This window comes from Ceratotherium simum, chromosome 36, assembly GCF_057802395.1.
Source record: "Ceratotherium simum simum isolate JZ-2026a chromosome 36, ASM5780239v1, whole genome shotgun sequence".
Lineage (NCBI taxonomy): Eukaryota > Metazoa > Chordata > Mammalia > Perissodactyla > Rhinocerotidae > Ceratotherium > Ceratotherium simum.
In genome coordinates, this window is record NC_141935.1 from 14,487,796 (window position 1) to 14,512,496 (window position 24,701).

A 24,701-nucleotide genomic window follows, 5' to 3' on the forward strand; every position below is an offset into this window, starting at 1 on the left:
TAGTTTTAACAGTTGAGTGGCTAGTAATATTTTGAATTGATAGGGAACATAGGAAGAGAAGCACATATGCTGGTGGATAGTGTAATGAATAATTAGGTTGCTTAAATATTTTTACTTTGCGAGTCCTATGGGCATCCAGGTGCAGGTTATAGTTGGGAGTATCCCTTTGGAATTTAGGAGAGAAGAATGGGCTAGAAAAAGGTATTTGGGAACCACAACACTTCTGTGATAATTGAAAAATAAGAATTGATGAGATTTTTCATTGGGAGAGTCTATATACAGAAAGAAAAGCCAAAAATTAAAACCCTGGGGAACATTAGCATCTTAAGGGGCAAGACAGGAAACCAAGAGCCATAGGGCCACGTATGATGTGATTGAGAAGTGACATTGATTTTGGCAGTAGGATATCATTTACAAATGTAAGTTGATTAGGTTTTGGGGATAGGGGAGCCAGATCGCAGGAACTGCAGCATAAAAGATCAAAGATTAGAGATGGCAATTCCAAGTTATCTTGCAAGAAGTTTGGTAGTGAAGGAAAGCAGAAAAACAAAGTGATAGCTTAAGGAGCAAGGCTAGATTGAAGAAAAGGTGTTCACTGCTTTATTTAATTTTTCTCTAGGATGGGAGAAGCTTGAGCTTACTTGTAGTCAGAGAGGGGAGGCGCCAGAGAAAGCATATGAAGATTGAAAGAATGGAGATGATTTCTAGGCCCATAGATCTCAGGAGTATATGGGATCTAGAACACAGCTAGAGTGGGTCACCTAACAGGCTAGAGACACTTCTTTCTCTGTGACAGAATGCTAAGGAGTATTGAAGAAGATAAATTCAGTGGAAGAGAAAGACATTGGAAGTATGTATCAGGGATTGCAAATTATAAATCGTACGTTTGTAGTAGACCTGGGAGGTAAAGTTATGTGAGTTTCTCCATTAGAGCTCAGTACTGGGAATAAGAGCAAGAGAAAAGAACACAGTATTGGCCTGATTTGGGATTGGAGATGTAATAAAATGGATATGACACACCAAGGGATGAGAAAACATAAAGATGGCAAAGTAGTTGAAATTGTGAGATCAAGAAGTGAAGAATTGCCATGTAGACAGAAACGGATGTAGGGATATCAAGAAACTAGAGAGAAGTTAAAGCAGACTGATGACTTATAAGGAATGAACATTGTTGGAAAGATAGGAAGTTATGGTCAAAGATTTAATTTAAGATTTAGGAGTTGGAGCTGTTCTCACTGATGTAACCATTTAAATCATACGTTGAACTGACTTAAAGGTGAAAGTAATTGAAATGAGTCAGAGACCTGTAAGAGTCATCAATATGGACGTTTATGTGTCAGAATAGTAGTAAAGAATGGGGTAAAAGTAAACTGATCCAGGTGCCCAGATCCTCAGCAAAGGTGGTGAGTTGATCTGGCAGTTACAAGCTGGACAGAGATGTGGTAATTGAATGTCGTGACTGAGTTGAGCTTGTAGAGGACCATTCTTGAGATCTTATGGCCCTGAGGTACTGGGGAGATGGTGAGAGAATGAATGACCTTCAATAAAAGGGATTACAATCAGGGAAAATTAGGTTTCATTTTAGGTAAAGACAGAGAAGTCTTGTTTGTGGAAAAAAATACTAGCTAGACCTTCCATATAGGCACAGCACAGAGGCCTTATAGTTGTCACCATTAGAATGGTGGGCCAAGGAATGTGGGGAAAGACTGATCTAGGTGGATCTAAAGTTTAAGTAGAGGGAAGTTGATCAGAGGGATTCTTCAGCTGGTGATATTTCTATAGAGAGGGATGTGAATTTTAATATTTTATGGAAGGTCTGCTCTCAGGTTAGGTTACTTGGCTAATGATGTCAATTCTGAACTTTTAGTGGCTAGGGGACACTATGCTATCTGCGTCATAAAACCGCTAGGGTAAATTTGGATTCTTAAAGGAATATGCTTCTTTATTACCTTTTTTGTTTTCTGTGAACATTTTAAAAACTACCTACAAAAGTTTTCATGTCTTTGAGATCCTGAGAACTGTGCTAGTGTCCTCAAAGTGGACACTTTATCTTAAGCTTTTAGTGCCATATAAAACCTAATGCTTCTTGTTTGGTTTATGCATGAATTGAAAACCATATCTGACAAAGTAGATTTGTTACTACATTTCAGGAAGATCTGAGGAAAGTTGAGCATTTGTACAGCAACTTATAAACCAGCTAGATGAAGATCTTTGTAGTGCAGTGCAGAGGTAGTCTGTAATGAAATCTCAGCGTCTCATCTTCAAATCTCAACAGACAGTGTGACCTGAGGCTGACTCCTCTGACTGCTGAGACTCCTGGTTGAGTAGGTTCTGATTTGGCCTTTAGCAGCAGTGCTGCTCGTGAATAACACAGAAAGTACACGGGACAACTGTTGTAGTTCTTTACTCTGGTTGTATAGTCAAGATTAATTTGAAGTGTTTGAGTCAGATGAATGAGAGAGTGTGTGTGTTTAAGCCTTAAAGCTGTTGTGAAATTTTTTTGGTGTATCAGTTGTTATTAGGACCGCTTCAATAAAATGTTCATGAAGATTTTATGAAAGCATTGTATCTAATTTGAGTAAGAAGAAAGAAATTATTTTTTCAAAGAAATTCAGTTGTTTGTTGTCTTTTTTGTTTACCCCCTCTGCAAAATTACGAGAAGATTAATAATAAGGAATTAATTAGTGTTGTCAAATAGGTAGCTTAGGGTGAGTTCCATGGCAGCATAGCAGCTTTAGTCATTATTTCCCAAGTTGTTTGAATTTAAATTTAGGCTTCTGTTGGAAGCACAGATTATACATGTTTCATTTTCAAATCAAAGCAGAAAGACAGTTTTGGAAGTTAGTCCTGGGAAATGAGAGGAAGTCATCAAATGCAAACAATAGGAATATTTGTACCCCCAAACTGAAAATAATTGAACAATTAGAAAACTACTATAGAATAAATTTCTAAAGTTATTAAAGAGATAAAAGAAGGAATAGACTATAATAAAGGACTAGGACCAGTCTGGAAAGAAGGAAAAGGAAATACTAGAAATTAAAATGTCATTGAGGGCCGGCCCTGTGGCTTGGTGGTTAAGTGCGCGCGCTGCGATGCTGGTGGCCCGGGTTCGGATCCCGGGTGCGCATCGAGGCACCGCTTCTCCGTTCATCCTGAGGCCGAGTCCCACATACAGCAACTAGAAGGATGTGCAGCTACGACATACAACTATCCACTGGGGCTTTGGGGGGAAAAAAAAAATAAAATAAATAAAAAATCTTTAAAAAAAAAATAAATAAAATAAAATGTCATTGAAAATTAAAAACAAAACAAAAACTTTTACTTAATGGGTTAAATAGAAGCACTACTGAAAAGACTGTGAATTGACAGACACATCTGAGAAAAATCATTCACAATGAAACAGAGAGAGTGGGCTGGAAAATATGAAAAAGAAAGAAAAGAAGAGAAAGTTTATTTCAGAAAGGAACAGAATGGAATGGGACAATTTTAAAAAAGATGATTGCTAACAATTTTGAAGAATTGAAGAAAGACAGGAATCTATTGATTAAAGAAATACGCCAAGTATTGACAAGTTAAATAAGATCAAATTCATACTTACACATATTGTGGTGTAATAAAAGACAAAAATATCATAAAATTGTCCACAGCGTGGTGACAGGTTAACTGTAATTAGACTTAAAGCAGACTCCACATCACCAGCAGTAGAAGCCAGAAGACCAATAGGCTATTCACAAATTGGTTGTGAAAATAACTTTCAACCTAGGATTTTACACCCAGCAAAACTATCATTCAGATGTGAATGAGAAAGATGTTTTCAGATAATACTGAGAGAGTTTGTCACTTATAATCCTCAGTGAAAGGACTGCAAAAGAAAGACCCTTTGATAAGAAGGTTATTTATACTTTGAAGGGGAAGGAGTGGAATGCAATAAACATTATTTGCAAAGACATTGGTAGGTATGTTGGTAAATCTAAATAAGTGATTAAAGTAATGTATGAGGGTTAAATCATACTGTTAAAAGAAATGATGGTTATCCAGGTAGAGATTGTGATTAAAGGAGTCAAGTGGCCTTCTATTGCTTGGGAAAATCTGATTATTTTTAAATTGTAAATCATTTAAATTGACATGTAGAAATTAATGAAAATCACTGCATGATACCTTAGGAGAGAAAGTCCACTTCCATCCTAGATTTGTGACCACTGTGACTGAACCATATATACTAGTCAGTACCTCAGGTTCTTGACGTGAAGTGGTTAGGGTAAAGAAGAGGAGGCCACAAGATGGTTGACCCCTTGCTCACTAGGAGAGAAGAACTTGGCAGTACTAACTCCTCTGGAACCTTACTTATCCTCTACTTTCCTTTTTCTCCTTGTACTGAGGGGTAGGCATGAATAGAACAGCAGGACTTAGTCAAGGGTTACAGAAAAAGAGGTAGGAGGCCTCTAAGCCTAGAGCCCATCCTCCCAGAGAACAAATGGTAAAAACGTTTGTCTTAGATGTACCCTGGGTAACTCCAGGCTGCTGCCACTGCTCCATTGAAAACTGGATCCAAGGGAGAGGCATCTCGTGGCTTTACCTACCCCCATCTTCCTATTATAAAGATTCTGGGGTAGGAGTTGAAGCTCTTGCTGGAGTGCTGGAGCTAAAAAAGATGACATTGGTGTGACAAAATTGGTCAGTGGGGTGTAAAGCAGCCTTCCCTCCATTCTTCAGACAGCTTTACTCCTGTCACTGAAAAGTTCTCAGTGTTGCCCTGCTACAAAACTTATTGGCTCTGATGAAACAGAAACCTGACCTGAGATTAGGGAGTGGTAATTGAGACTGCAGAGATATTTCTAGTGTAACTTGCAACCATGCATGACACCAGAACATATGTACAGAAATTGGGGTCATGTACATGAACAGCTTATAGGAATCATTATTTCCAAGTTATAGCTCTTTTTGAAATTTCTTTTCTTTCTTTCTTTTTTTTTTTTTGCTGAGGAAGATTCAACTTGAGCTAACATCTGTCACCAATCTTCCTCTTTTTTTGCTTGAGGAAGATTAGCCCTGAGCTAACATCTGTGCCCATCTTCCTCTATTTTCTATGTGGGTTGCCGCCTCAGCATGGCTGACAAGTGGTATAGGTCTGCTCCCAGGATCCGAACCTGTGAACCTAGGCTGCCAAAGCAGAGTGCACTGAACTTAACCACTACGCCACAAGCCTGGCCCCTAATTTCGTCTTTTAATTAGAGTGGACCTGGATTCTGTGCTTTTATATTTGCTGTTCTGTCAGACATGCCCCTTCCCTTTCTTCTACCTGACTCATAGTTGACTGTTTCAGTTTTCAAGCTTTGCTTCCTTTCTGAACTTTTCCTTGATCGTTACCCTTCTTCTCGGCTAGGGTGAGATGAGAATCCTTCCTCCTCCTCTGTGATTGTGTTGCACATGCTATTCTAGTGCACATCTCGCTGTAATTGTGTTGATGTTGCTTTCTTGCTCACAAGTTTACAAGCTCCTACAGAGCAAAAATGGCATCTCACATCCCTTATACAGTCCAGTACTTGTTCCCTTGGAGAATATCTGGTACATAAAAAGTATTTCATTTAAATGTCATCTGTGAGGTTTCACATGGAGCTTTGGCCTGGCTGTCCACTGGGAAGATTCATTTGGGTCTTACGTGTTGCCACTACTCTAACACACTTTTTGTTTGTTTTTTATTTTGTTTTGTAGTAAAAATCATGCCCTTTGCTTTTCTTCTAGCACGAGTACAGGCAGCTGTTAATTTGTAACTAGATTGATTTTCTTGGAAAACAGGTTTTTTTATTCTAGTACTTGAAAAAAGAAAAGCATATGAGAACTTGTTTGTCTTGTCATTTCCTAGGAAATAGAGATAAAGTCTTCAGTGGGGAGAATGAAAATAGAGAATACTACCTTTTCAAAGAAATGGTAATAAATTATCAAGGGAGCAGGTACTATCTGGAAATCAGTTGATTTGTTTTCTAGTTCTAATTCTGTCCCTTACTTACTATGTGATTTTGAGCAGGTCATTTAATCTCTCAGATGAAAGAGAAGGAAGAAAGGGACCTAGTCAGACTTGGCGTGTTAGTTCTAATGTGTGCTGTGTTCTCAGAATCATGTGCAGAAAAAGGAGATAATCCATCTAAATTCTGAAAAGAAAGTGCTGCTGTTGGAAATACAATTTTTTAAAAAAGCTTTAAAAGGAACTATATTGGTGGCTCTTCAGAGTTCTCTGTCTGTGGGGGGATGGTGTATGTGTGGGGAGGGTGTGTGTAAAGAAAGTCCATTTTCTAAGCCCTACTGAATTGGATATTTGTGTCCTTTCTATTAAAAGAATCAAAATTTTGAGGAAATTGAGCAGAATATATGAATTGTAATTAATATCTAACATCTAATAATAATCTTACTACTTCAGGTTCAAGATGTTGTTCCTATAACTAGTTACGACACTGCTGGGTCGTTCCTTCTGCTGGGATGTAACAATGGATCAATATATTACATAGGTAAGTGTACTGACACTGAACATGGTCGTATTTAACGTGATTTTAAAAATGAGAACAAGAAAACAGTACCTTTTTAAATTTTAAATAGATATACTATTTGTTTTAATGTGATTTAAAAATTTTTATTTTTTAGATATGCAGAAGTTCCCTTTGCGAATGAAGGATAATGATCTTCTTGTAACTGAACTTTATCATGATCCTTCAAATGATGCTATTACTGCTCTGAGTGTTTACCTCACACCCAAAACAAGTTAGTACCTGGCAAAATCATTATAAATTCTGGGAGTTTTTTTGAGAATGTATGTCTGTTCATTGGTTTATTATGCTAAAACGAATCAGGTCCTTTCTTTTTGAGAACTGCAGTGCCAAGGATTTCATCTTTGTTACTCTTAAGTTTATATTCGGTTTTATATTGAAGTCAAACATGACCAATAAACAAACCTACTTGAGATGGGAAATTAGAACTTTTCCTCTTCTGAATTGTATTTAAGCCATATTATTGCAGTATTAACTGAAATTATAAAAAAATTAGCCACACATTTACCTTCCTATTATAGTAGCTGATTTTGTTTTGAAATTAGGAACTTTTATATTTTTAAGCAAAAAAATAAACCTTAGATTATTAATCTCTCTTGGAAAAGGAGCTTATTTCCTTGGGAAATTTTAAATTTAAGTTGTGAAAAAGTACATTTTATTTGGAAGTTTAATATCTATAACTTTGCCTTTTCAAAGGTCATTGCAATGAAATTAACAAACTAGTTCTGTAAATTATTAAGAATTTTTATATTCTAGCGTGAAAGATAAACATGAACGGGAAATTTAAAATTTATTTGTAATGAAAGGAATTCTAGGAAATATTAACATTTATCCAGTAATCTTAATAGGTTTGAATGTGTTATTTGTATAAAATCATTTTATTGAATTCATTGAAAGAAATCGTTATCTTCAGTTTGAGAGAAATAAATATTCTAGTGTATGCAGATGATTTTGATTGAAATTATAGTAGGATTTCCACTATATTGCATGAGAACAGGGGTCAGCAAACCATGCTCTTTTTATTAATAGTTTTACCTATTGTCTTTGGCTGCTTTTGTGCAACAATGACAGAGTTAAGTGGTTGTGACTGAGAGTATGGCATGGAAAGTTTAAAATATTTGCTTTCTAGCCTTTTACACAAAGTTTCCTGACCCCTGCTGTAGAATGAAATTTGCATTTTTTTTGTTTAGTTTTTTTGTAACTAGTTAGAAATGAAGGATAAAACTTCTTTTACAGTGGCAGGGGGAGAATGGAGTCACCTTTTAGATTATAAAAAGTGTTTTCTATGGCATACTCTGTCTCCTTTGATTCAAGTGTTCTCAGGTGAATCAGAAAGAACAGCCATTAACTCTAAGAGGTTCTCTATCTGTGAAGCTTTTTAAGAATACAGGTCACCAAACTCCATCCTATCTTTAAATATGTTATGGAGTCTGGGCACTTGTTTAAAGAACAAAGCTGCAGATGAACCTGACATGATGAGCTGTACATAATTAGAAGAGGTAACATAGGTATGATGTAAGCAATGTAATGGATATATTTGTTCCATAAGTTAAGTGTTTTGAAACTATTAAATAGTATATACAAGACTTGATTATTCAAGGAAGATTCAATATTGTACCAAAGTAAAAGTCAAACAGATGGTCATTCTAAGCTAGAAGTAGTGTGGAATATTGCTTTAGGAATACTATGTTGTGTATGTGGTGTTCTTAGTATTTATGTCAGATTTATTAATTCTTTAAACATTTATTGAGTACCTACTATGTCTCAGGTACTCTGGAAGGTGGCATAGATAAAAAGATGATTATAGTTCAGTCCCTCAATAAGGAGTAGGGGTAGGTAGACCTGGAAATAGATTGAAGCTTAGTGTATTATAGTTGCCATGATAGAATCTAATGCCTAGTACAAGGGAGGAGGTGAGCATTTATGTCTGTGAGTGAAGGTTAGGAAAAGACTTGAAAAGGAAACGTGATTTTAAGGTGGTCAGAGAGGCCTTAAGATTTTTGTGCTGAGCTGGATTTGGGGCTGATACAAGCACTGAATCCAGCTCTGCCTCTTATCACATGGAAGCTTTGCAAGGGCAGCTTTCTTTCCATCGTCATCATCTAATATACCCCTTTCAACTTTTGACCATGTAGGTGTCAGTGGTAACTGGATTGAGATCGCCTATGGTACGAGCTCTGGAGCAGTGCGAGTTATTGTGCAGCACCCAGAGACAGTTGGGTCAGGCCCCCAGCTGTTTCAGACTTTCACAGTTCACCGAAGTCCCGTGACAAAAATCATGCTGTCCGAGAAGCATCTTGTATCAGGTAAAGTGATTTTATTAGTACTGGGAGGGAGGTCACCTCCTGTAGAACCTTGCCTTGTGTGTAATTTTCTAGACTCCTACTACAAATTGAAAGAATATAAAAGCAGTGTTTTATGTGGGAAAAACATACTAAAAGAAATGGTAGAGAGGTTTAGTAACTGAAGAAATGTTTTGATTGTCTTTTAAGGATTTCTTTCATTTTGCCTGGTTGTAGTATACATAAATTTAGGAGGTATCATGTCTTTCATTTACTCTCTTTTCTAATATTTTATTCTTATAGTGTATTTTATTTAAAAATATTATCATAATCCTGTTGAGAAGGATTTTTTATGAGAGAAATTTTCCAAGTATGAATTTAATATAAATTTATCTTGTATTATCTTAAGGTTTAAAGCTAAAGTAGTAGATTTAGATGTATATTTGTTGTTTGATCAGCTTCTAAAAAATATTAAAAATTAGTAGAATGTATAGAGATTATTTGAAGAAAATAACATTTTTGTGGGTTTGTTGTTCCTCATAATCATATAAAATTTTTAAAAATGTAGATACTAGTTAGATACTTAAAAATTAGATACAGGGGGCAGCCCAGTGGTGTAGTGGTTATTTAAGTTTGCGCGCTCAGCTTTGGCAGCCCGGGGTTCAGATCCTGGGTGTGGACCTATGCATCGCTCATCAAGCCATGCTATGGCGGCATCCCATATACAAGAAATGGAGGAAGATGTGCACGGATGTTAGCTCAGGGCCAATCTTCTTCTTCTTCAAAAAAAATTAGATACAGATTTTTAAGCTTATTAAAGTAAAATGATCACAAAGTAAAATTCCATTATGAGATTCATTGCATTTGATGGATGATTTCTAAAAGGCTTTAGGAAAATTGAATTGTGAGTCTGGTAGATCAGTAGACCTTGCTTTTATATTAAATCTTTTGTAGATCAATTCCTGCCTGACTTAAACTTTTTATAAACATCATTTTCATATATCAAGTTTGTTTATATGAAGACTACATAGTATAAAAAGGTGATGTGTCTTTCACTGTTCTCCACTCTAATTAAACACCAGATGGAGCTGAAATACCTTGTACATGGATGGATGGATGGATGGATGGATGGATGATGGATGAATATGGTTTTATCAAATGTCTAATTGTTTTGGGTATAATTATGCATTTCTGAAAAATCTCTTCTTTAGGCTTTCATAAAGCAATACTCACCCACCTCACCAAGGAATCTCTTCTCACTCCTATCATTAGTTCCTGCTTTTTTGCCCAATGGCTCAGTGTTGGAGTGCCTTAGAGCTCTTTCCTAGATTCTCCATTCTTTCTCTATATTTTCCCTGGTGATTTGAGTATTATCTTTTATGTCAGTGACTCCCAGACTCTTCCTCCACCTGTGAAATTCGCAGAGTTCCAAACTTGTATATCCAGTGCCTGTATCTGGTATATGTTTAATAGGCATCTCAAAATTAACCTGGTTAAAATAGTACTTTTGATATCTCTCAAAAACTATCTTAGTAAACAATATCACCATCTATTCATTTACTCAAGCTGACAATCTAGGAATCACGCTTGATTCCTCCCTTTCTCTCATCTCCCACGTAGGTGTAATCCATCAGTTAAGTCCTGTTAGCTTTGCTTCAACATATGTCACAGATCTGATCACTTCACTCTGCGTCCATTGCTGCCAACCTGTAGCTCAAATCATCATTTCTGTCCTAGATTACTGAGCTTCTCAATTCTTCCCTATTTATCTCTTGCCTCTCTATGGTACATGTTCCGTACAGCAGCCAGAAATATCTTTTAAAAATGTAAACCGGATCAGATTCCCAATGGCTTCCTATTGTGTGTAGAATAAATAAGTTAATACAGCTTTTCCTGTTCTGGATTGTGTCCACCTTTCAAGCTGCTTCTTCTTCCTCTCCCCTGGGCCACTGAAGTGGAGTGCGTGAACTTAACCACTACGCCACTGGGCCAGCCCCGCAGTGGTTCTTTTTATTTGAAATGTTTTGCCCCTAGATGTTTGTTTGGCTGCCTTCTTGTCATTCAGGTCTCATTCCAAATACCTCCTCAGTGAGGCTTCCTTGGCCACTCAGTCTAAGTTACCCAAAACTGTGTCTAACTAACAGTCACTTTCTCTGTCAGTACCTCGATTTGTTTTCTTCATAGACTTAAACATCTGATCATTTATTTGTTTGCTTATTTATCATTTGTCTTTCTCTTCTAGAATATAATAAGTTCTACAGTAGCAGGAACTTTTGTTCTTCATCTTTTTCTTTAGCACTTAGCATAATTCTTGACACACAAAGGATGCTGAATAAATGTTGTATGAAATGAGGTCATTTGATCCTGTGAGGAAAGAGACTATGTTTCAGGCTTGTTGTAGTGTTTAAATGACAGTGCTTAGAGATACTCGGTAGTAATTGCTGTTATTTTGATGGTGATGACGTTATTGTAGGATGTGATGCCAAAGGACTACGTAGTAAAATTTGCATTTTAACATCAAGTAGTTCATGTAGGATTGAAATTGAAATAAATTTCTCAAGAAAAATGTCCAGTTTAGCCAAAAAATCTGGAGTATTTTGTGTATACTCAGTTATGTTATTCTGCCACCTGGTGGATATTAACATAATATGTAGTGATATTCTTTTTTCCATAGTGTGAGTTTTCATGTCTTAAATAAAAACTTTAGTTAATGATTAATATCAACAGAATTGCCATAATTGCCCATTTGAATCAGCTAAAGAGACTTAAATTATTTTTTGAGTCCTAGTAAACTTAATAGTGAAATTAGGAAATTATTTTCCATGAAACGGATTAAACAGCCTAAAACTAAATGTCTCCTTTTCGCCAGAAAACTGACATTGAGTATTGAGAATTTTATTACATAGGTAACATCTGTGCACTTTTTATTCTTAGTGCAATTTGCCAAAATTAAATTTCTTTCTAAAGTTTTGTTTAAAATATGCAACGCAGTAGGAAATGAAATAGTAGTATGGAATGAAACAGTAGAAAATATCCTACCCAGTAGGAAATGTTTGCATGCATTGTAAGAAATTTTGCATACTTTCCTGGTACTTACTGATAAGTTCATAGCTCATTGCTAATAATAAAAAATTTTCTGAAATCATAATAAATGACAGATTAGTACACTTTTTTGTTAAGCATACCACAAAAGTGCAGTTTTTGCATTAATGATGTCATTTTTTGGTTTACATTTTCTAATGGAGTATCTAGACAAAAAAACAGCAAAGAGAGGTTATTTGCTAGGGGATAGCACAATATATACCCACTTAATATTATTTGCATGAAAAAATAAATTAATCTAATTGCATTATGTTTCTTAAATACAGATTTTCTTATTTTATATAAAAATAATTTTCAGCTTTAGTATGGAATCTTAATTTTTCTTAATGTATGAGTGGACAATAGATAGCTGATTCCTACAAGCTTTTTGACAAAGGTCATTTGTGACAATAAATTTCAGTAACTCCTGATCTAGATTGTTTAGTATTTGAGTAACATAAACAGAGACAGTTTTTATGGTTGAAAAAAGTAAACAAGGCAAGTTGTTTGCTGTCTAGTTTAGCCACAGAGCAGGATAATGTTCAGCATCTTCTCTTTTACATATACTTTTTTTTAACCTTTTCTACATTTATACCCTACAGGCTACTTTTATAAGGATCCATAGATTTACTTATATACCCTATATTTTCAGCAAGGTAAACTATATTCAGTTCTCTCATTTTTGTTGGCTAGGTACAAATTAAGTATAATTTTAAGATAAATATATCATTTGCCACTCGAAATGTGCTATGATCTCTTTAAAGTAGATCATAGTGAAAAAAGTTAAAGTGTGTCTATAAAAGTGATTTCGTTGGTGCTCTTATAATCTATATTTAGCAACTCTTCTGTGTTCTCTTTCGCTTCTAGTCTGTGCAGATAATAATCATGTCCGGACATGGACAGTAACGCGATTCAGAGGAATGATCTCTACTCAGCCAGGTTCTACTCCTTTAGCGTCATTTAAGATCCTGTCTCTGGAGGAGACAGAAAGTCATGGAAGCTATTCCTCTGGAAATGACATAGGTGAGTTAGAAAATTTGGGGCATTTTCAAATACTATGTTGGCAATGCAGAAGTGTATTAACTGTAATAGAAACCTAAAAAATGTTTTAAATATAAATTTTTCATTTTAGTTTTGAAACTCATTTAAAACAAATTTAGTGTGTTTTTCTTAAGTTCTATAAATTCGCAAAATTATAGCATCATTTTTCATTGTTTAAAAAGTTGAGAGTGAATTTTTCATCTTATTAGAATTTCCTCATTTAAATAATATGTCCAGATGCTAACCACTTTTGTTTATTTTTAAAAGCCATGATGGCTGTGAATATTTGAAACTTGAAATATTTTTTTTATTGCTAATAATTAATCTGAAAATAAAATTTGAAGCTAGAAAAGGGGTGGCACTCATATACTGAGAGTTGTTTCAATGGCATTGTAATATCCATTAGGAAACAACGTAGCATCTCCATCGATATGCTCTGATTTCAGCAGAAGATATATAAAGTTAGTTTGATTTGTCTCTCCATACATTATACACACATGACATTAATAATTCTGTAGGACCTGTTGGTTAACTAAAGTACTTTTCTATCATTTTGTATAAGCAGAAATTATAGCACTGATGGAAAATAGGAAGGAGTGCATTAGAATTGTTTTTGCATGAAAATATTAAATATATGTCCTTCCAAAATATGCTTCCAACGGTAAAGATTTCAAAATAGTTATCTTTTAAAAATGTAAGCTCCTCATGAGGATTGTACTACCATAGTCTTAGTATTTTTAGAAAAAGAAATGCTCAGTGTTGTCAACTTTAACAGTTGCTCTGGGATCCCAGTTCCCTCTGTGATGCTAGGCACTGGAAGTTTACAGTTTTGTTTCATCAACACATTTTTTTTCTAAGTCTTATTTTGGGATATAATTGATGTATAACATTATATAAGTTTAAGGTGTAGCGTCAGCAGATGTTTATTGAGTCCTTTTGCTCCAGGCATTAGAAATCTAAGAAAATGCAGTGAACATCAACTTATAGTATAGTAAGCAGTGGGAATAAAAAGCAAACAATTGTATTTTGCACACTGTGCTCAAGTGCGTAGGGCAAAAAGCACCTGGGGAGACAGTGCTAGACTCTGTACTAGGGGATGTAACACATACTCTCTAATCTTCTTGCCAATTTTATGAGGTAGCTATTATCCCCACTTAACACTCATGGAAACTGACATTCAGATGGAGAACACGTCATAGAGGTCTTAATGTTTGAGCTGAGACATGAAAGTTTGGAAGGCTCTAGGATTGGGACATTCCTGGCATGGAAAACAGCATGTTAAAAGGAAAGAGGCCAAGAGAGCCTGGCAAGTTTGGAAAATGTCAAGAGGGTCATTAATTGCTGGTGTGTGGGTAAGAAGAGTAGGACATGAGACGGAGTGGATGGGGGTTCAGGTCATGGGTCAGATCAGGGAGAGCATGTCTAATGTTAATAAAAAGATATTTAGAAACTTTAATAATAGTATATCCCTTTTGTGGTGATTATGATAATTAAAATGAGTTGTTTGTAAAAGATGTTTACTTACAACAGCCCTGTAAAATATTTAAAGGGAGCAGGGAGATTTTTTTTTTCTCCTTATAGTTTTATTTAAAAAAATATCCTAAAAGATAGACATATAGATTAGTGAAACAGAATAGAAGGTCCAGTTTCAGTAGGGTGGTATGGGTAGAATCTAGATTGCAGGGGGTAATAGAGTAACAAATATCAGAGGTGACCATGAAAGAAAGAAATAATGGAGCTATTTAGAAGGCAGGGAAGTTCAGAGGTCATGTTTTTGATCCCTCCTCCCTTCTCCTCCATTGAAGATAGGAGAGATATGAGGATATTTTGTGTTCTGAAGGAAAGGAGCCAATTGGGGGAGAGAAGTTAGAGAAATTATAAGGGGAGAGGTGTGGATAATTAGTAGAGTTAAATTATGTGAGAATCCCATATCTGTCAGTATAAAGTTTGAGGGGAGAGTCCCATAGTCCTCATTCCTAGTTATTTTATTTATCATCACTATTTTGACTTTGTTTATAGATTATTGAATGAGGATAGAAAGAGGTCATTTCTTTTCAACAGAGTTAGAGTTCAGAAAGTTGTCCATTAACTGAGCAACTGCATAGCTTAGTGAAGAGCCGGACAGCTTGGGTTTGAATTCCAGTTCCATCAAGTAGGACCTGTGAGATCTGAGGTGAACAAATCTGTCGGTGCCTTAGTTTTCTCCTCTGTAAAATGGAGATGGTAGTAGTGCATCCCTTACGTGGTGATAATGATGATGAAAATGAGTTATGTGTAAAGCATTTACTCTGCCACATAGTAAACATAAGTATTTGCCAGCTAATAAAGATGTTATTGTTCCATTTATTGTATCCATTTATAGATATGATTCACATAAGATAACTTGGAATACACAGTCATGCACTGCATAACAATGTTTGTGTCAACGATGGACCACATACATGACGGTGGTTCCATGAGATAGTACCGTAGAGCCTAGGTGTGTAGTAGGCTGTACCGTCTAGGTTTGTGTAAGTACACTCTATGATGTTCACCCAGCAACAGAATTGCCTAATGATGCATTTCTCAAAGTGTATCCCTGTCGGGCCGGCTCCGTGGCTTAGCGGTTAAGGGCGTGTGCTCTGATGCTGGCGGCCCGGGTTCGGATCCCAGGCACGCCCCAAGGCACCACTTCTCCGTCCAACGCGAGGCCGAGTCCCACGTACAGCAACTAGAAGGATGTGAACCTATGACATACAACTATCTACTGGGGCTTTGGGGGGAAAAAAAATGAATAAATAAAAAAAAAAAAACAAAGTGTATCCCTGTCATTAAGCAACACATGATTGTACTGTCTTTAAAAATTGTGTTGTATGTCACATGCTTGTGAATAATAAGTTGGTGTTATTCTAGCTAATGAATATGATAGGAAAAAAGAATTATTAAAATTTTATAAGTTTTGCATGGAAACACTTTTTATTTATATTGTTCAGACTCTCTTATTTTCTGGTACTTTATTTTTTATTTATTTATTTATGTTGAGGTAACATTGGTTTATAACATTATATGTTTCAGGTATACATCATTACATTTTACCCCTTTCACCTTCCCCTCTCCTCCTTTCCCCTCTGGTAACTACCAGTCTGTTCTCTGTGTCTTTGTGTGTGTTTGTTATTGTTTTTTTTTTTTTTTTGTGAGGAAGATCAGCCCTGAGCTAACATCCATGCTAATCCTCCTCTTTTTGCTGAGGAAGACCGCCTCTGAGCTAACATCTGTTGCCAATCCTCCTCCTTTTTTTATCCCCCAAAGCCCCAGTAGATAGTTGTATGTCATAGTTGCACCTCCTTCTAGTTGTTTTATATGTGGGATGCGGCCTCAGCACGGCCGGAGAAGCGGTGCATCGGTGCGCACCCGGGATCCAAACCTGGGCCGCCGGTAGCGGAGCACATGCACTTAACCGCTGAGCCATGGGGCCGGCCCGTCTTGTTGTTGTTTTTAATCTTCTACATATGAGTGAAATCATATGGTATTTGGCTTTCTCCATCTAACTTATTTTGCTTAGTATAATGCCCTTAAAGTCCATCCATGTTGTCACAAATGGCAAGATTTCATCTTTTTTTATGGCTGAGTAGTATTCCATTGCGTATATATACCACATCTTTTATCCATTCATCCATTGAATGTAAGACTTGAAAACATAGAACTCCTGGAAGAAAACATGGGCACTATGCTCTTAGACAGCGGCCTTAGGGGCATCTCTTTGAATATCATGTCTCCTCAGGCAAGGGAAAGAAAAGAAAAAATAAGCAAATGGGACTACATCAAACTAAAAAGCTTCTGCATAGCAGAGGAAATCATCAACCAAACGAGACAACCTAACAATTGGGAGAAGATGTTTGCAAATCATATATCCAATAAGGGGTTAATATCCAAAATGTGTAAAGAACTCATGCAACAGAAAACCAAACAACTCAATTAAAAAGTGGACTGAGGATCTGAACAGACATTTTTCCAAAGAAGATATACAGAATCTTTCTAAAATATATGAGCCATTTACCTGCCTTGCTAGGTACAATAAAGTAAAAATAATTAAATCTTTCTTTTTAGATTGAAAACCTTGCAGGGTGCAACAGGCTTCTGATTAGTTAAATTCTATTTAATGAAGCTGTACTTTATTTTTTAAGATTTTGCATGTTGGCTTTTCAGAAAAAGATAAAATCAATACATAAAGTAACTTCATTTATACATCCCTTTTTTGAAGTTGTAAGGAACTGAACACCTTCTCAAAGATAGTAAACATAGAACTTGTATTTTAGCAGGTTTTCTTCTAGTACTGATAATATATAGTCTTAAGCTAGCCTTCAGCTTTTACAGCCTTAGCACATAAAGTGTAATTATGAAATGCTGTGTTTCTTTAAAAAATTTTTAATGCAAATTGAAGTACTTGTGGTGCTGCATTTTGTGTCTGATTTTGACTTGGAATGTAGTGCCATGTTGATAGGCATGAAAAATTCTTTTTTTTGGCATAGGTATTAATGTTCCTTTTGTGAAATGAAACCAATTGAATTTTTTAATTAACTTCTTTTGACATTTTCTGTTTTCGGACCAAGGGCCTTTTGGAGAACGAGATGATCAACAGGTGTTTATCCAGAAAGTTGTTCCCATCACTAACAAACTGTTTGTAAGACTCTCATCTACTGGGAAAAGGTAACACTTTACTATAAAGATATTTATATTCAGAAGTTGCTTTTGTCTTTTGAAAGGTATTGAATAATTTGACATATTGCTAAAGGAGTGCTATCAGACACAGGTTTTTTGGTGTGTGCGTGTGAGGAAGATCAGCCCTGAGCTAACGTCCATGCCACTCCTCCTCTTTTTGCTGAGGAAGACTGGCCCTGAGCTAACATCCGTGCCGATCTTCCTCCACTTTATGTGGGGCGCCGCCACAGCATGGCCTGACAAGCGGTGGGTCGGTGCGCGCCTGGGATCCAAAGCCGGGCTGCCAGCAGTGGAGCACGCGCACTTAACCGCTACGCCACGGGGCCGGCCCCCAGAAACAGGTTGTTGAGAGAGAAGTCTATTCATTATCTTGTGATTGTTTTAACTTAAAATGAAGACAGTATACTTAGTGCTTATTCTCTAGGATTTATTTAAGATGTTCACAGATGCTGCAGACAGTTAGGAAGGACTGGTGATATAGTAGAAGAACCCAGAGAATTTGATGGCAGACAGCTGAACTAAATTCTCATTCTGGCACTTCCTCTTACTAGCTGTGTAAATTCAACTTCAGTTACTTTGTTTCTCTGAGCCCCAGTTTCTCTATAAAATAAGGTTCAACTACCTTGGCAGGATGTCACAGGATAAAATGAGTTAAAAACATGAAATATCTTGCATTGTCCCTGACTATAATAGATGCTTAATAGAAGTTAATTTCCTCTTCCTTTTCCATTTGACTGAAATTTTACTTCTTTTAAAATCATTATTTATAGCCTCAAGCAGATTGAGCTGTGATGTTTCTCTTTAAAACCATAAAATTTTTTGCATGTCAAACAAGTGAAAAAGGTAAAATTCCTATTAGTAGTCATTGAAAAGGTTATGGATTTTCATACTAATGTTACTAATGCTACTGATATTTTTAATGATTTCTTGGTTATCCTTTCTTCAGCCTGTCATCTCTAGTTTTTTAATATTTTAATGAATAAATTCTTTGAGATGATCAATTTTCTTTCCATCAGTTTATTGCATGTAGTCATTAGCAACTATTAAATGAATTGATTCCAGAATTACATAAACTCTTTTTGTCAGCTTCTTTTTTTTTTTAAAGAAGAAGTGTTAGGAGCCTATAATCTAGTTAGAAATCAAATTGTTATCTTGAGAAATGTTACAAGTCACTGTGATTTAGTGTGCTGTGCGTATTTGGTGAAGAAGCTGCCAAATGTTTATTAATACTGCGGTTATAACGTAACATCCTCTAACAACGTAGTGTTTCCTATCCTCTTCTGTTACTTCACACAGAAGCAGTGTGTTGTAATAAGCTTCAGTTTCTGCATGATAAAGCAAATGTTAAAGTTTTTAAGTTTACAATTCCAGAGGAAAAGCTATAGTTATAAAAATAACAAGCGTAAATTACTTTGTAGAATTAAATAGAAAATTAGCCCCTCATGAAGCTAATGTGAAGCAAAGCTTTCTGTTTAAAGATAGTGCAGGTTCTTAACAGGGAGAAGTGAAATGGAAGGGTTATATTGAAAGTGGGCTGGGAAAAAACTTTAAAAATTTTTAAAGGAAGAAGTAATTCTAAAGAATCTGTCCCATAGGAAAAATAAAACAAGCGCAATTATATGTTTGTTTTCATGCACATAGGTTGATTTATTTTGTTTCAAACGTAAACAGGAATCTAGATTTTTAAAAATATTTTTTATCAATTTGCAGATATTAAAAATAAATGTAATTAACTACATTAACAATAATGTGAAAAATTGTGATCATCTCGATAAACACAGAAAAAACATTTGGCAATTCAACACTCATTTGTGATAAAAAAAGAATCCTAGCACTTAAAATAAGGGAGAGATTTCTTTTTTTTTTTTAATTTTTTGTTTATTGCAGTAACATTGGTTTACAACATTGTAAAAATTTCAGGTGTACATCACTACACCTCCACTTCTGCACAGATTACATCATGTTCACCACCAAAACACCAACTACAACCCATCACCACACATCCCCTTCACCCCCCTCCCTCCCCCCCCCCGGCAACCACCAGTCCAATCTCTGTCCCTATGTGTTTATTGTTGTTATTATCTACTACTTAATGAAGGAAATCGTATGGTATTTGACCTTCTCCCTCTGACTTATTTCACTTTGCATTATACCCTCAATGTCCATCCATGTTGTCACAAATGGCTGGATTTCATCGTTTCTTATGGCTGAGTAGTATTCCATTGTGTATCTATACCACAGCTTCTTTATCCATTCATCCCTTGATGGGCACTTAGGTTGCTTCCAAGTCTTGGCTATTGTGAATAACGCTGCAATGAACACAGGGCTGCATGTACCTTTACAAATTGGTGTTTTCAAGTTCTTTGGATAAATACCCAACAGTGGAATAGCTGGATCATATGGTAGTTCTAACCTTGATTTTTTGAGGAATCTCCATACAGTTTTCCATGGTGGCTGCACCAGTTTGCACTCCCACCAGCAGTGTATGAGAGTTCCCTTCGGGAGAGATTTCTTAATCTGATAAATGTCTACAAAAATAGTTGTAGCAAACCTCGTACTCAGTGGTGAAATATCGCAAGCTTTTCCCTTGAGATTGGGAGTGACACTAGGATAGACTCTGTCACTGTATGTGGACACGTGGGAATTGACTCCCACTCCCCACCCCCTTTTGCCCTGCCTGTTAGGAAGCTCAGCTAAGCTTCATACTCTGTTCCTATAATGTTTCTCACATTAATATGGGTTGTATTTCCTCTTCCTCCTTTATTTTTTGACCTTTCATTTGCCTGGTACTAATTGTTGTTAATCTTTGTTTTTAGATAAGGCCCCTCAACTCTGTTTTGAAGTAGGCTGGGATAAATAATTCAATCAAGTACAATTCAGTCAACCCTTAATGTGACTTTGGGAAATCATTTTCAATATTGTCCCTTGGTTTCTTCATTTGTCCAATGTGGATAATAATTGTTCTTTCTCAGGTTTTTTTGTATTTTATGAAAATCAATAAAATAGCTATAAAAATGCTTTGAAAAAGTTGAGTATTATTGTAATGGAGGATACTGTTTAGGCATCTTTATACAACTGTACATTTTTTGTGGTTTCAGATTTTTAAGTTTACACATAAATTTTAAATGACTTCTCATGATCTTTTCTAGTATGGTGTCTACTTGCTTTGTTTCTTTCTGCCTTTTTGGTTTCATAACTTCCTCTTAAAGAATTTCTCAATTCCCATCAAGGCTCTTTGTGTTTTTCTTCTAAGGTTGACTTAAATTATTTGCCTGATTTCAATTATTTAATACATGGTTTTATAAGAGCCTTTTCTCTAGACTCAAAGAAACAAGACTTGGATTTTATTCCTATTAACTTGCCTTGTTAAAAGCAAGTTTAAACCTTTAAACTTTAAATCTGTTTTACATATGTGGAGTATTCTACTATAACTTTGCAAATAAGAAATTAATTTCAAAAACCTGAATTATAAAATGTTATTTGTTCCCATGGTTTACAACTGTACAATATCTTTTGCAGAATATGTGAGATCCAAGCTGTTGACTGTACTACAATATCCTCATTTACAGTGAGAGAATGTGAGGGATCCAGTAGGATGGGCTCAAGACCAAGGCGCTACTTGTTCACAGGCCATACAAATGGCAGCATTCAGATGTGGGATCTGACCACTGCTATGGATATGGTCAACAAAAGTGAAGATAAGGGTAGGTTCATATGGAGAGATGTTTGTCACAGGGTAAGCTTCTGATGTAAGTGATTATAAAGAGTGTGTGTTTTCCTAAGATGTAGGCGGTCCGACTGAGGAAGAGCTGCTCAAGTTACTGGATCAGTGTGATCTGAGCACATCTCGCTGTGCTACTCCTAACATCAGTCCAGCAACTTCCGTGGTTCAGCATAGCCGTCTCCGTGAATCAAATTCTAGGTAGGTTAAAGAGTTGAATATTGTATCGTAAGTTGAATTGATTGCTTTTGGGAAAATTGGCTGAGATATTGTAATCACAGTTGTTCTTGAAAGCCATATTTTTCAAAGTATGTTTTTAATTCAGACATTATGTTGATATTCACTTTTTTTTTAATTTAACTAAATTTCTCATCTGTATGTGTATCTGGTTCTTGCATAGAAAAACATTTTTTACTCTTTAACTCATTTTGTGAATTGCTGCCAATTTGGATGCCTATTATGTGATCAAGAATTCACTCAAAGGAAATTAGAAAAATCCCAGGTCACCTTGGGTAGTATGTGGAGCTTTTGTTCCTCTTGCTTCAGGGACACACTAATCAAAGTGATTACAGTATCTTGTCTAATCTTACATTTAGGCATTATGTACTTTTATTTATTTTTTATTTTATTGAGATATAACTGACATACAACATTAGTTTCTGGTGTACAACATAATGATTTGATACTTGTATACGTGATATACTTTTAATGATATACATTGATATATTAAATTTGATATACATTTGATATACATTGTATCTCAAAAGATATACAATGACAAAGTATATCTTTTTAGTTACCATATTAAAAAAACATTCCAAAATCTGAACTAAGGGCCAAATACTGAATTATATTGTTTCTCATTGGTTTTTAAGGTTTTTTGTTTTTTCCTCAGCTTTTTCAGCTATTCACAGATCCAGCTTGGCTGTGAATATATGTATGGTATTATTTGCCTTGGTAATTTTATACACATATGCATACATACACATGTATATAATATATAGGGTACTCAGTAAGTACATTTTTATATACAGAAATAAGGATATGGTATTTTTTATATATTTATATAATGTGTTTTTATTGGTAGTTGAAGTAATGAGATGTGCCCCTGAAAAATCCCAGAAAGAAATCTGAGCTGTAATTTAAAAACTGTATTTCAGTCTTCAGCTGCAGCACCATGAAACCATCCACGAAGCAGCTACTTATGGTTCCATAAGGCCTTACAGAGAGAGTCCTCTGTTAGCAAGAGCAAGGAGGACTGAGAGCTTTCACAGTTACAGGGACTTCCAGACTGTTAATTTGAACAGAAATGTAGAAAGAGCTGTCCCCGAAAATGGTAACTTGGGTCCAATACAAGCTGAAGTCAAGTGGGCAACGGGAGAGGCTAATGTGTCTGAGCGAAAGTCTCCTGGAGCAGAAGTAAAAAGTCTGAGAGAATCAGATAGTGGATTGGAAGTACATAAAATAGCTGAAGGTTTTCTAGAATCCAAGAAAAGGTCATCAGAAGATGAAAATGAAAATAAAGTGGAATTAAGGAAGAAAGGCGGATTTGAAGGAGGAGGATTCCTTGGAAGAAAGAAAGTTCCCTATCTGGCATCATCACCCAGTACCTCTGACGGAGGAACTGACTCACCTGGTACCGCATCCCCGTCTCCTACAAAGACGACTCCATCTCCTCGGCATAAAAAAAGTGATTCTTTAGGTCAAGAGTACAGCTTATGAAAACTTACCAAAAGGAGTAGTTGTTTTGTTAATTTAGATGAAAGTTAAACTCTACCGAACTTCAGTACATTAGCTTTTACACCAAAACTTTACAAATTAAAATTGGACTTCGTTTAGTATCTTTTTAACAGAATTACCTGGAGTAAGGAGATAACTATCTCTTTTGACCTTTTGGAATATTTTTTTAGTTTTACATATACATTTAACAGATCATTTGTAAAAGCGAGAGTCCATTTCAATGTTTAGCTACTCTGGATTTTGGAAACCTAGTACCATGTCTTAATAAGATGATGCCCATAGAGATGAGCGTCCCCTTAGAGTGTGGGAACCAACAGACTGCATTCCTAATCTTGATTGTGCCTGAGACTTGTCTTGCAATGTTATCTTCAGTGAATTACGTAATTCTCTTTGGAACTTGGTTTCTCGACCCTTATTGTGATTGCAAAGTGTTTACCAGATATTTAATGAGGTGCTATGTTTGTGAAAAAATATCATGTCATTCAAAAACACTATTGATGTTGAATACCAGATACACTGCGTAGTAGTAAGTCCCTTAGTAATTTTATTTTAATTGTGGGTCATTAATTCTCACTGTTGGAGTTCTTAAATCTTAGCAAGCATCACCAATATTAAATGCTGAAAGTCCATTTAAACTTGCTTTAAAGTTGGAGCAGTTGTCTGTGTTTGAACAGATGAAATAAAAATACTAATCAAGGACAAAGCTTTGAGTGCCCAGAAGGGGAAACTACTAGTTGCTAGTCTGCCTTGTTTTAGGAACCACCGTATTTTTTTTCCAGTGTTAATAATCAAGATAATTAAATTAGAATGTGGCCATTTTGTTAAGCTTATGAGACTACAGGTTAAAAGGTTTTGGCTGCTGTAAAAATGTTGTTTTGAATATATTTTGAGTTGTAAGAACAACAGAAAAATTTTTTTTACTTTTTTTTTCACTTAATTGGAATGATTTTCTTTTCTGCAAGTAAAGTAATTGTAAATTTAAAGCATTATGCATTTATTGGTGAATAATGTATATATTCCCATTCCAAGAAATATATTGTGAGTGAAGTTGGAATAAATTCTTTAAGGTTTACTATATTGCCAATGGTTTCACAACAGTTCTTTTGTATTTATTTATCAATGAACTCAAATAAAAATGATTAAGACTACATGTTTTCAGTTACTTAAGGAACAGTTATCCTGTTTAAAGTGTACCTGTATGAGTTTGTTCATGTCTTTGCTGCTTCCCATAATAAAAAAGGGGTAGGGGGGCTGGCCTGGTAGTGTAGTAGTTAAGTTCTCACGCTCTGCTTAGGCGACCTGGGGTTTGTGGATTTGGATCCCAGGCGTGGACATACCCACCACTCATCAAGCCGTGCTGTGGCAGCATCCTGTATACAAAACGGAGGAAGATGGCCACAGATGTTAGCTCAGAGCTATTCCTCCTCAACTAAAAAGAGGAAGATTGGCAATGGATGTTAGCTCAGAGCTAGTCTTCCTCACCAAAAAAAAAAAAATGGGAAGGAGTAGGGAGAACTTAATATGTATGAAAACTTATATTATCAGTGAGGGAAAACGGTAGGCAAGGAATAATTTCAGTATTACTATGGATTGCAATTA

General features: G+C 35.8%; 1 protein-coding gene across 2 annotated transcripts in view; it reads left to right on the forward strand.

The window, feature by feature from the left end:
- The window catches only part of KCTD3 (potassium channel tetramerization domain containing 3), a 59,957-nt gene extending 35,707 nt beyond the window's left edge, over positions 1-24,250 (forward strand). For both annotated transcript variants that reach the window (XM_004439652.2, XM_087424357.1), the window contains exons 11-18: positions 6,416-6,503; positions 6,637-6,753; positions 8,675-8,845; positions 12,770-12,925; positions 17,533-17,629; positions 21,161-21,345; positions 21,425-21,563; positions 22,523-24,250. In XM_004439652.2, coding sequence (XP_004439709.1) covers positions 6,416-6,503; positions 6,637-6,753; positions 8,675-8,845; positions 12,770-12,925; positions 17,533-17,629; positions 21,161-21,345; positions 21,425-21,563; positions 22,523-23,084 — 1,515 coding nt within the window. In that variant the 3' untranslated portion in view covers positions 23,085-24,250. The remainder of the gene's footprint in view (positions 1-6,415; positions 6,504-6,636; positions 6,754-8,674; positions 8,846-12,769; positions 12,926-17,532; positions 17,630-21,160; positions 21,346-21,424; positions 21,564-22,522) is intronic.
- The last annotated feature ends 451 nt before the right edge of the window (positions 24,251-24,701 follow it).